Below are 12,504 nucleotides of genomic sequence, written 5' to 3'. Positions count from 1 at the left end.
TGGCAGCACGTTTGTACCCTGAAATGTTTCAGCAGCACCCACTCCTCTTCTTTACTCCGCTGAGCAAACAAAGCTGTTGCTAGAAACAGTCTGGAAGCACAGGGGAGTGATGTAATGGTGCCCGGGCCAGACAGGCGTGGCAAGAGCCACTGAGAGGAGAAGGTCCGAAGAATGAGCAGATTATTTACAGGGTGAGGACAGGGAGGGGCGTCACATCCTCACACTGCTCAGTCCCCTCTGGGCTCCGTTTCCTGGCTGTGAGCACAGGAAGCACCTCCACTCAGACAAGCAGGGGCAGACCCGGCCCAGGCATGGGCGAATTCCCAGGCAGGGCTCTGATCACCTCACACCCTTTACTTGGGTGCTTCCCTAAATAATACAGGAGGGGACGGGAGCCTAGGTGGTTAGCCTAAATTCAAACACAGGTTCCAAGATGACACAGTTAACTTGAGGGCTTGTTCACCAGTGTAAAGATTCAAATGATGTCCTTTGAACTTGGGGACATGAAAAGCTGCTACGCTTTCATTTGGAGCTAATTATAATAAGCTGTCAGCTGATGGAGGCATCAATAGATGCTCTGTTTGATCCCTTACAAGCTTTTTTTTTTATTCATCTTGCGATGAATAAGCCAGTTGTCTAGAAGTTCAACTCAGCTGAAGACATTTCTCTTAGGGGACTGAGAAATACGTGCTGGTGGCAGTTCTTTATTCCAAGATAGTTCTATTTCCTCCCCTTCTCTACACCCACATCTCAGGCATCTGGCATGTGGTTGCAATGAAGAGGTCTTCTGCTGGTTCAAGGGCTCAGTTTTGAAGCGGTTAATTACTTAGCACCTGCTTGGTATTTATTCAACATCTGTGGAGGTCCTCCTGCCCTCTGCAGACTGTGGCTCAGACCACTAGTCTTGCTTCCACACAGCTTCCCCTGCCCAAGTCCCCTTCAGTGTAAGAGCTATGACGATTCCCCAGTGCCCAAGGCAGGGGTCAGGCTGTTAACAAAATGAGTGAAGTGGGTCAGGCGTTAAGGAGCAAATGACACTCAGCCCCTAGGATCACAGACGGGGAGGGAAGGACAGTAGTGGGGACCAGGGCAAAGTGCAGAAGGCTTGTTCTGTCAAAGCAACCACAACCTGGCTTTTTGCTGGTGTGCAGAAGGCAGGCCTGGTGTGGCCAGACCCACCAAAGGAAGATCAAAGGCAAAGGGAGAGCAAAGGAAGTCGGAAATCCAGGTTTTTAAAGGAAGCCTCACAACTTTGAATGCCGATATCAAGTATCTTTTAAAAACACTAAAGATATAAATTTTACTGTTGAAAAATAAACTGTAGGCAAACCCCCACCTCTAGTTAACAGCCTGCTGCGTATTTACAGGGAAGGGTACAGATGTCTGCGATTCACTCTGAGACGCACTGGAAAGTAAGACAGACTTATGGATGGATAGATATGTAATAAAGGGCAAGAATGGCAAAGATGATTGGTAGAGCCTAGGTAGTGGATACACAGATGTTTCCTGGAAAACCACTAAAGGCTTAAAACAAACAACATCTACATGCCAGACTGACCTGTGGATGGCCAGTCTGGGCTCTGTGGTCTACAACACAATAACCTGAAGTCCACAGTGCAGCTTCCAGGGTCTGTGGGGTTTTTCCTCTACTACTCCCATCCCTCAGTCCCAATCCATTTGTTGGTCCCACTTTTCCTTGTGTGCCAGTAAAGCCAGATTCCCCAGGTCCACTGGACACTCATTCTTGCTCCTGCCTATGGCAGGTCCAGATTAACTCACCATCAAACCCCTGTGCACCAAACTGCTGGCTAGACAGACAGAAAGACACACACAACCACCACTTCAAACACCAGCTCAACCCCCCCAGCTCCTCCATGACCCTGTGTCCAGCCCATGCACATCGCTCCCAGAATGATCTCATGGTCAGTACGATGTGACCGAGCACCCTTTCCCTAAGTGCTTCAGCTGTTACGTTTGTCTTCCTCACGAAGCTTCCAGAGGCCAAAGGGCACATCTCCTCCCGCTGTCTAGCACACCTACCCCTGGGCTCACATTGCAAGGCCTTGGCTCTTTCCAGCAGCTCATCCAAATTTATATGAGGAGCTTTGTTTAAAAAAACAAAAGACATGCAAACATGCCAGGGTGCCACCCAGACTTACTGAGACTCTCAGGGCGGGGCGGGTCCAGGCCTGGCGACAAGGGCTGAGCCTTAGGCTCTAAGGGCCCAGCGTTATACTTAATGATCACCTGCTAAGCCCAGCAGTGTCCGAAAGGCAGCCTTCGCCCTGCACAGCAGTGGTTCTCCAGACACTTGACAATGTCTGCAGATATTTTCAGTTGTCACAACCCGGGGGAGAGTGTGCTACTGGCATCTAGTGGGTGGAGACGAGGGATGCTGTTAAAAACCCTACAATTTTTCCGAGAATTATGTGGCTTCTAACGTCAACAGTGCCCAGGCGGAGGAAGCAGTACCGTCCAGCAGAACTTTCTACAACGATGGAAACGTTCTACAGCCTCTCTGTCCCACAAAGATACCCACCAGAGACACGCGGCTACTGAGCACTCGAAATGTGGCTAGTACAATCGAGGAATTGAATTTTGATTTATTTTAATTAAATGTCAGTAACCACACACAACAAGGGGCTACCATACTGGACAGCATAACCCTGGGCCTCATAAAATAACGATCAGCAATTCTCCACAGTGACATTCCACACTCTAGAAAGGTCTACCCTCCACGTGCCTCATGGGAGCGTCATAACAGCCAAGAACGGCCATGGGACACGCGTGAGACTAGGCTCTCACAGAGTGCCTCCTTCGGGGCATAAAGTGTCCAAGCGCCACACACACTGGCCAGCCTGGGGCTCCCTTTTCCAGTCACATGCTGGAAGCCCCCAACACCTGCGTGCGTCTCCTTTCGCCCCCTCACCTTGATGGTTTCCAGCTCCATGCGAAGGCGGTTATTCTCGGACAGGAGGTCCCTGTTCCTGGTTTCGATCTGCTGCAGCTGTGTCTCCAATTCAGCTTCATACTCTCGGCTGCCCTCCTGGAATTCTCGGAGCTCCTCCTGCGTGTTCTCTGCCCTACAGAATCCCCAGATGTCAGCTGACGACGTGCGGAGCGCTCACACGCTGCTGAGTGTTACACGTGGATCAGCTCTTTATTCAGCTCCCTTTTGAGGTCGAAACTATCACTGTCCTCATTACACAGATGAGAAGATGAGGTGCAGACAAGTGACTTGTCTCAAGGTCAAAGAAGAAACAGACCTTGGACCCGCACCCAGACGTACCAGGCTCCACAGCCCTCTCTTAACCAATTCACTCTTCACTTATTCCTTCCACCTGTATTTTTGGAGCCCAACGTGTAATAAATACACTTTGGATTATGTATTCTCTGTGGATTTATTTGTAAGGAGAAATTGGACATGATACAAATGTTCACTTATCACACTACTGTAATGTGTCCCTGCCCCACAGCCTAAACACCCAGTTCTAGTTTCTCAACCCTTAAAACTCAAAGGATATATGTATTTTTTAAACACCAAGCCTGAATTATCCTTAAATCAAACTAAGGATAAAGAAATTAGAGGAACGGGACTAAGACCTCCATGCGGAGATTATAAGAATCCATGAGAAATAAAAAGAAACAATGTTAAGCACACACACAGCTGCCAGATATGGGCGCTGCAACACTGGGCTCGAATTGAAAAATCTGTAACAACTCATTTTGCTAGCCCTAGGAGGACGTTCTTTCTCCACACACGAAGGGCGGACCGGATACAGCATCTGGGAGCTGATAAAACTCCGCCAGAAAATACGACGGGAAGTAGCAGAGCAGTTTGCTCAGGGCCCTAAGCTTCGGGGTTCAGACTCCAGCTCTGCTGCATGCCCTTGGGCAAGTTACTTGCTTTCACTAAGGCTCAGTTTCCTCATGTGTAAAGTGGGGTGAGAATGGTTTCTTCGCGGGGTAATGTTGAGATTTAACTGAGATCATGTAGACTAAGCCCTCATAGCGCTTGTCACGTAGTAGGCCTACAACGAATGGCTGCTGCCGTCATGGTGGGAAGAAAGCGCACGGGGAGCTTTGGAGAACTGACCTCTGCTTGTAGGTCATAGCCAGATCTTTCCAGTAGTTAGCTTCTTCCTCCTCAGAGCTGAAGGTCTTTCCCGAGTCCTCCATTGTGGAAGCAAGGGAAGAGATTACTCTTCTTGTGGCATGATGTCTAGGAGAGAAAGGTTTAAAATTACTACCCACATCTGGTTAAATAGCTGATCTTTAATGAGGGGGAAAAAAAAATCCTGAACTTCACGCTGAATTAAATTTGGCAAAAAACATTGCCAAAAAACTAAAAGTAATCCCAGACCAAATAGAGTCCACCCGTACATTACATTCCATGGCTGGAGAAATCTACTGGGATTTGCTGATTTAATACGTTTGGAGGGAGAGTAGGGGAGGACAGCTCAGGGGGTCTAACTTAGGCAGCCAGGTGTCACCACCATCCCCATCACCAGCGATGGAGACTATCAGAAGGAAAGCCTTTAGGGCGAGGGGATAATGAACCCAGTTTCGGACACTTGTCGTTGGACGTGCCTATGATACACGGGGATGCAACACTGGATCTGAACCTTGGGAGTGAAGTCTGGGTTAGCGATGCAAATTTAAGAGTCATGAGTTTGTAACTGGTTCTTCCCTTTTTCTTGTGCCAGAACGACGGGAGAATCTAATGAGGCCTATTTATGGAACTCTGAGGGGTGCCAGTGTTTGAAAGGTGGGCAAAGAAAGACACAGGACTGGAAGGAGACAGTGGAGAAACCCAGTGAGAGGGAAGTGAACCAGAAGAGAGAGCTGTCCTGGGAGCAGGTGGTTTCCAAGGAAAGAAGGGAGTGTCCACAGTATCTGAGATGCAACAGAGAAGCTGGTAGGACAGGACTGGAAAATACCCACGAGACTTAACGAAATGTCAGCCATGGATGATGCGAGCAAGAGTGGTTTCAACATAGTGGAGCAGGGAGGAGGGATAAACTGGGTGGAGGAGTAACTGGGAGGTGAGGAAGAGGAAGCAGATGGGATTTTGGAGAACTGGGTACGAGAACAAAAGGACACAAATTAGACAGTCGCCAGAGGGAGTGGTGATAAGGGGGCCTTGGCTCTGAGGACTGAGCTATCCAGAGCAGAGGTTAGGGAACGAATTTCTATTAACAGTTATCAGTCTATGGACTCCCTGCTGATAGCACCTCTCAATGTAATAGCTTATTTTCTCAATTTATTTAAGACTCTGAGCTTGTCCAAAGATCATCAGGAATCCAAATGAGCTCTCTCCAAAGTCCCTTCTTTCCCTCAAGTGAACTCACTGTTCTGTCTTTGGGGACAACTCCTCACTCTGCAAGACATGACTAACAAGCTGTATTTCTGGCTAAAAATACAAATCATTCTGCTACGTATGTCAACGTTGGCACGGACACATCACCAACTTCTGGATTCCCGGTAGAAAGTAAACAATGATGCCTATATCTGAGCACAGCACTTGCTGATAACTCTTATTTTGTTAGGACTTGTGGTCACATCTTCTCTCCCTTCCCTAATTCAGAGAAAACATGCCATGCCTCCACCTACCCTCTTCTGGGGAACAGAGTTTCTCTGAAAGCTTGATTGAAGCAGAGAAGCTAGACAGAGTAGAAATCTGTTAATTTGATTTTTTCCACCCAATCCAGCGTTCCTTCGTCCATCTTCCTCTAACGGTGCCCCAATATCCCCTTGAGGAAACCAACCCTACATTCATGCCATGGGGCTCAGATGGACCCAATATCACCTTTTACATCTGGGAGAAGGCACATGACTACTAACCAATACCTCCAGCATCAGTAACTGGCTCAGGGGTGGGCCTAATCCAAGCTAAACCAATGACTGGCTTAGGGGTGGACCTAACCCAAGCTGAGCTGACGAGCGTCAGGCCCAGGCCTTTTGCAGAGCTATCAAGAAAGAAAACCCTCTGGAGGTGTTAACTAACCTTGTTGTAGTAATTATTTCACAATATATACATGGACCAAACTATCATGTGGTACACCTTGAGCTTACACAATGTTATATGTCAGTTATATCTTCATAAAGCTGGGGGGAAAAAAGGAAATTCTCTTTCCATGAGGGTCCATCCATGGTGGTCATCTTGCTATCGTAAGGGAGAAGCCTGCCTGGGAATGAAGCCAAAGGAAAGCAGAGCCAAGAAGTGGAGAGACTGGGTCCTGACGGTATCGTTTGGACACCTGTACCTAGTCATACCTGATTTAAGTTATGAAAGATAATCAACTCCCTTTCTTGGTTGTACCAGTTAGGGTTGGATTTCTGCCACAAGAGAGGCCTGATTAATATTTACAGTGAAGGATCTTGTTTGCTGAAAGTAAAAAGGACAGAGTACCTAGAGTGTAAAGAACAGTAATTACCACGGTGATGGGTGAGGGTAGTCCCTGCTCAAGCCATAGGCTGTAATGAGCCCAGATCTCATCTAGTATGTAGTCACCAAACCAATGTTCATAGTGTCCAGAGCCCCGAGCCCATGCAACTGTAACTGAGTGCTGTGTGGCCATTAGTGATAGTACTGAGGACAGTCTCAATGGCACAGCATGGGAGGAAGTCTACGTACAAGAGGGCGAGAAAGTGAGGAACTAGGAATCACAAATGTACGCTGACTTTGCTGCTGTTTGGAAAAAGATCATGGAAAAACATCATATTCAAGTTCAACATAAATTAGTCCTTGCCTACCTCTCTAAACATTTCTTACACCCCTACCTCTCCCTCTTTTATACTGTAGCCACACTGCCTTCTTTCGGTTCCTTGAGCACATCAAGCTTGCTTCTGCCTCAGGGCCTTTGCACTGGCTGTTCTCGCTGCCTAGAATGCTCTTCCCTCAGCTCTCTGCCCGGATTTCCTTCCTGCCATTCATATCTCAGCTGAAATGCCTTTCCCAGAGAGACCTTATCTGAATATCTCACCAAATATCTCCTCCAGACCTTCACTATCCTATTAACACCTGCTTTATCACTTTATGAGTTTTGTTTTTATCTCCCCCCCCCCACCGGAACATCAGCTGTTGAGTACAGGGACCTTCACCATCTGGCTTTTTTATCCCCAAAGCCTTGAACAGTGCCTGGCATACAAGAGGCATTCAATAAATACTCATGGAATAAAGGCACACGGGGGAAGATAGAGATTGATGGGGATATGAGGTTAAGAAAAAGCAAGCAGCAAGAGACCCTCTGAAGGCTAGTTTACAGTTTATATCTGTAAATCCCTAAGGCACTTAACAGGATGGGGAAAACCTTTCATTCCCTCAGCACCTGAGTGGCATCTCATTAATGGGAAGGGGCTGGAGGATAGAGTGCCACGTTGGAAACGGCCCCCTCCCCCGGTTTACATCATAAGGAGTATGATACAGTTACTGGAGCTTAATGGCGTTCATCCTGCAGTCTTATGACATATTTAGACAATTTTAGAAAACGGCTCCTTAAAACACTGTTATCATGGCCAGTGAGGTTTAAACTGAAGCTTCAGGAAAGGAATGAATTTGAGATGTTTTAGGAGGCACTTCCACTGGGGAAGAGGCTCTAATTACAACCCCTGCATTTTTAAAAACATCCTTAGGGAAGAGGAAAACTATGCTTGGGCTAAGAGGAGAGAAGTAACATCTGAACTTCACTTTATGAAACAGCAATCTTAAAAATCTAAGACCTTTTTTTTTTTTTTGCCATCTGAAAATGTCTCAGGAAGTTCTAATGTATATTATTCTCCACAACAGATAGCAAGTAGGATGACTCGCAAAGGTCCCCCTCTTATCATCACCTATTTGCGGCATGCTAGGCATTTAACACATTATTTCCAAACAACTTGATCCTCTTATGCTGTTCAGGTGTAAGAGGCTGGTAGGCAAGACAATCATTCGGTTTCTTAGGAGCGGAAGCTGGAGCAGAAACACTGTATGCCTGGGCCATCTCCATAGGTGCAAGGGAGTGACAGGGGCAAACCAGAACCCAGTGCAAGGGAGTCTCTGAATTCAAATTCAAAGTCTGCCTGGGGTTACAAAAAGGCTGACGGGAGGGCAGATTCACTCTTTGGTCCACGAAGTCTTTCAAAAAGTACTGTGGCAGGCAGATGTTCATGCTTGGTGACAGTATACACACCTTTATACCCATTATCTTAAAAATGGACACTGCATGCATTTATTGCCTCTGGGAAAAGGGATATGGCATCCTACCTCGCCTTCTCAATATAGTATCATGCCCTTGTGTCCCAGCAGCTCTGTGGACAAACTGACAGGCACCTCAAATGTATGTGCTATAGCACGCAAGAACAAACTGGGATCGAGTGGTTCGAGCAGCGTTAATTTTTATCTTGGATAAATGAGATCTACTCTTACTCTACTACTACTAACTCTTACTTTTGTTTCAGCAAGTTTTCTTGTTTTGTTTTGGCGTGTTTATCACAATCAAACTTAAGAGGAAAGTCTGAAAGCACACTTGAGACACACACCTTTGATTTCAAAACTCTAGAAAAAACAAAGCCATCTTTCTCAGCTTTCCTGAGTGAAGTAAGTCAGCACGGCGCGTCAGCAGCAATACACACGTATAAATCATCAGGAATTAACTCACAGCTCTTCTCCGCCCCAACCCCAAGCCTTCCCAATCAGAACACCTGGGAGAGGGAAGGGGCAGGGAGGGAGAGAAAGAAGCTGCCAAAAGTCGGCACATGCTCCTATGGCAATGTTATGAGGTAGGCTTTGCATTTTGCAGAAGTGACAGCACTGGGGTAAAATCAGTCAAGAGTCAGCAAGTCTGGCTTCTGTCCCTGCATTTTCAGAGTCTGTAATGATCTACCTACAAAAATCCTCACTAGGCATGCAAGGACATATGCTCATGGGTGTACACCCTCATTGACTGATGTGGAAAACTGGAGAAACAACTGTCAACAGAGGACTGATTGGGAAATCACATCGTTGTTACGAAGAATTAATTAATACCAATATGGAAAAAGGTTCATATGTTAAGAAAGAATGCCAGTTTTGTTTGCAAATGTATCTCCCTCTGTGTACACAAACAGGATCGAGATGGATGTACCAGGATTGACAAGCACTGAGATGAGAACTTGTACCTGATACATTGTTTTGTTTTGTTTTTTACAGTAAGCATATATTGCTTTTGAAATTTTAAGAAGCTTAAACTTGGACCAAAAAAAACCAGAAAAGCTATTGTCCAAGGATAATTTTATTCTATTGAACCAAGATACCAAGGAAGGAGTTTTTTTCTACTTTGGCTCCCCCTCCTCCATTCCTTTTCACTCATTTCCCAACACCTACTAAGGGCTAGGCACTGCTGAGCCAGGCAGACAAAAAGCACCTACATCAGGGCGAGGTGCAAACAATAGTACGATAATAGGAAATTACCTTGTGAGGAAGGGGAGTGTAATCTGGGCTCACATATTTGAAAGCAAAAGAACACACTTTGGAAACAAAAATAACATCTTAACAGAACAAGCCAAGTTAAGAAACTATTATCCAAAATGGGGTAAAATATACCAATCAGAGGCCTCTGCCACTTTAGGGACATAGTTCATCTGTATCTAATCTGATACAAAAGACACTAAGAAAAAAGATGTATGTTTCAAAAGTGGTTAAACAGCAATGAGGGGTGGGGTGGGGTGTCAGGTAACAAGTGGCTCTGGGAGTCGCTAGCATCCAATTATTCTTCAAAGCACCCTACCCATGTCCTAAAACGCCATCCTATCCTACAATACATGAACGAAACTAGCATAGAAAATGACAAATTTCTATCCAGCGCGTGCTGCAAAGGCCACTTCTTTACGATTGAAGTTAAAAGGGGTCTCAGGCTGAGAGAGGAGAGAGGCACAGCCTGGTACAACCCTGGACGAAGAAACCAGGGAAGGTCAGGCCCTCAGGAGACAGAGAACTTGAGATGACTGGAGAAGATACTGTAGCTTCCCAAAAAGCAGTGTCAAGGTGATGGCGGCGTTTCCTATGACCTCAGAGAGGCACGTAAGCCCAGCCACCGCATTCAAGCTGTAGAATTAGCGTTTTCATCCTTTATTCAATCCTCTCCCAAAGTGCTGTCAGGGGAAATCTGAACCGTCCTGCAACAGAGATCTGAGAAAAGCGGAGGGAAGAAGACTGTTCCAAACACGTTCCCAAAGGGAGGGAAGTGCCAAGGAAGGGCTCTGGAAAGAGGCCTGCACTGAGGGTAGAAGCTGGGTAGGGAAGTGGGAGAGAAGTGGTGGGCGGGGGGGGGGGGGAGGCTACAGGGAATGAGGGGGAGGTGGGGGCAGCAGGGGAAAAGGGGATGGCGAGGACTAAGGGGCAGAAAACAGAGCGAGAAGAAAGTATAGAGGAGTCCAGGAGGGGAGGCGAGGTGGGAGGGAATAAGAGGGCAGAGCAGCCGGACAGCGGGCACCCAGGACGAGGAGGACAGAAGGACTGAGAAGTCAAGGAGGAAGGGGAGGGCAGCAGGGTCGGAGAGGCAAGTGCAAAAAGAGAAAGTTGGCAAGGGTGAGGAGCCAGGAGCGAGAGACACAAGGGTGAGAAGGCACAAAGTTAGGAAGGGTGGCTCCGGGAGAGCGCTATTTTAGAGCCCAACGCCGGCGAAGCTACGCGCAAGCTAGGGGCGCGGCAGGGTCTCGGCACGGCGGCGGCCGGGGGTCCCGAGAGCGCGGCGGGCGCCAGGCGGCCAGAGTAGTTTTCCGGCGGCCGTGGCGGTGGAAGTGGCAGTCCTCGGGTAGCCCCCACCCAGGGACCGCAGCTCCGCACTTACCAGAGCTCAGGGTGCGAGGACCGGACCGGCGGCGGCGGCGGCGGCAGCAGGGGGCAGCGAGGCCCGTGCCTCCGGCCACCTCCCCCGCCCCCGCGCTCGCTTCGGGCGCCGCCCATTGGCTGCCGCGCCACGGGACCGCGTCCGCCTCGGCCAATCAGCGCCGAGCAGCGCCTTTTGGAAACTTTTTTTTTCCCAGGGCCCGGGCGCGGCGCGGCCACGCGGCGGCTCTGGGCGGGCTGAGGCCTGGGAGGTTCCCGCTGCTGGGCAGGGTTCTGGCCGGCCTTGGAGGATGCTGGCTGCTCCCTGGACACCGGGGGAACGGGCTTGGACTTAAGGGCCACGCACTTCAGGAAAATATGACGCCCACCCCTTTGACACCGATTGCTTTTTCCTGTTCTTGCCTTTTCCCCAAAGCAGATAGAGGGACAAAGTAGGTCCATTTAGGCTAAGCAAGCAATGCCCCATGTTCTTCTGACTCCTTTACACCGAATATAAAATTTTCGACATCGTTATCTTCTTCAAAGGCAGCAAAACTTAGTGTATAAGAGTTTCATTTGGAGCCTGGCTTTGAATCCTAGCTCTGTCCCTCAGTAGCTGTGTGATCTTGGGCACGTTACTCAAACTCTATGACTTAACTTTCCTCTTCTATAAAAGGGTTCATGATAGGATTCTACCTCATAGGGTTATGCAGAGACGAAATGAGTTAACTTGGCATTTGTAAAACGCTTACGACACTGCCTAAGCACTGCTAATTAAGTACAATCTATGGGGTGATCATGATTTTTTTTTTTTATTGTTTATCTGTATCAGGCACAATACTCTCTTCTTGATGTGGGTTTTCTCCTTTAATTCTCACAGCAATCCTAATTGTTCCACAAATATTTACTGAGCATTCATTCACACTTATAGCACAACAAACGTCAGACAAGACGCCTGTCCTCAAAGGGCTTACACTGTTGATAAAGACACTAAACCAGCAAACAGAAAAAAATGAAGTAATTTCAGATCCTAATAAGTGCTATGAACAAAGCAAGGTCACATGATAGAAGAGGGCCGGGGAGGGGTCACTTCAGATAGAATGACAGGGAAGGCCACTCCACAAGGTGACAGTGGAGCTCAGCCCCAGATGATGAGAACCACAGAAAGCACTTTTACTGTCCTCATATTTAAAGATGAGAAAAACAAAAGTGCAGGAAGTTAAATGCATTGCCCAAGTTCTTGCAATTACTAAACAACAAATCAGGCTTCAAAGCTCCATCTGTTTAACTCCTATACCAGTGTTTTTCAGCATGATGCTAGAGGCAAAGAGATCGTAGTTACTTTGAGGCCTCCAACCATACTCACAGAATCCCTCCTGCATCCCAGCCATGGTTAATAATGACCTTTCTCTAATTCTACTTTGTTTTGAATCCTTGCTAGTTCCTGAAAGAAGCTGAGAGACACAAGAGGTAAGTACCACCTACAATAACAGGGTTAAGGAAATCAAAATGTGTTCTAGGAAACCTCCACCTGGTCCCACATGCTAATAAATCATTTACACCCTCTTGACACTTTTGCTCTTGTGCTTTCTAGAAATTTGCTTTGACCCTCACCATTCTCTGAGGTTTCTGGGCAGGGAACACTCACTCAAGTTAACAGACAAACTGAAACACAAATTGTTGAGGTATCAGTACTGACTAAATGGCATTGGTCAAGT

General features: G+C 47.4%; 1 protein-coding gene across 4 annotated transcripts in view; it reads right to left on the bottom strand.

Moving 5' to 3' along the window:
* The window catches only part of NDE1 (nudE neurodevelopment protein 1), a 28,418-nt gene extending 17,513 nt beyond the window's left edge, over nt 1-10,905 (bottom strand). For all 4 annotated transcript variants that reach the window (XM_031433159.2, XM_064478470.1, XM_031433160.2 and 1 more), the window contains exons 1-3: nt 10,809-10,905; nt 4,097-4,222; nt 2,930-3,083 (exon numbers count right to left, since the gene is read on the bottom strand). In XM_031433159.2, the coding sequence (XP_031289019.1) occupies nt 2,930-3,083; nt 4,097-4,179 (237 nt within the window). In that variant the 5' untranslated portion in view covers nt 4,180-4,222; nt 10,809-10,905. The remainder of the gene's footprint in view (nt 1-2,929; nt 3,084-4,096; nt 4,223-10,808) is intronic.
* Between the last annotated feature and the right edge of the window lie 1,599 nt (nt 10,906-12,504).

The sequence above is a fragment of the Camelus dromedarius genome, chromosome 24 (assembly GCF_036321535.1).
Source record: "Camelus dromedarius isolate mCamDro1 chromosome 24, mCamDro1.pat, whole genome shotgun sequence".
NCBI classification, from domain to species: Eukaryota; Metazoa; Chordata; class Mammalia; order Artiodactyla; family Camelidae; genus Camelus; species Camelus dromedarius.
Note: the sequence above shows the minus strand (reverse complement) of the source record. Positions and strands in the feature narration are given on the sequence as shown.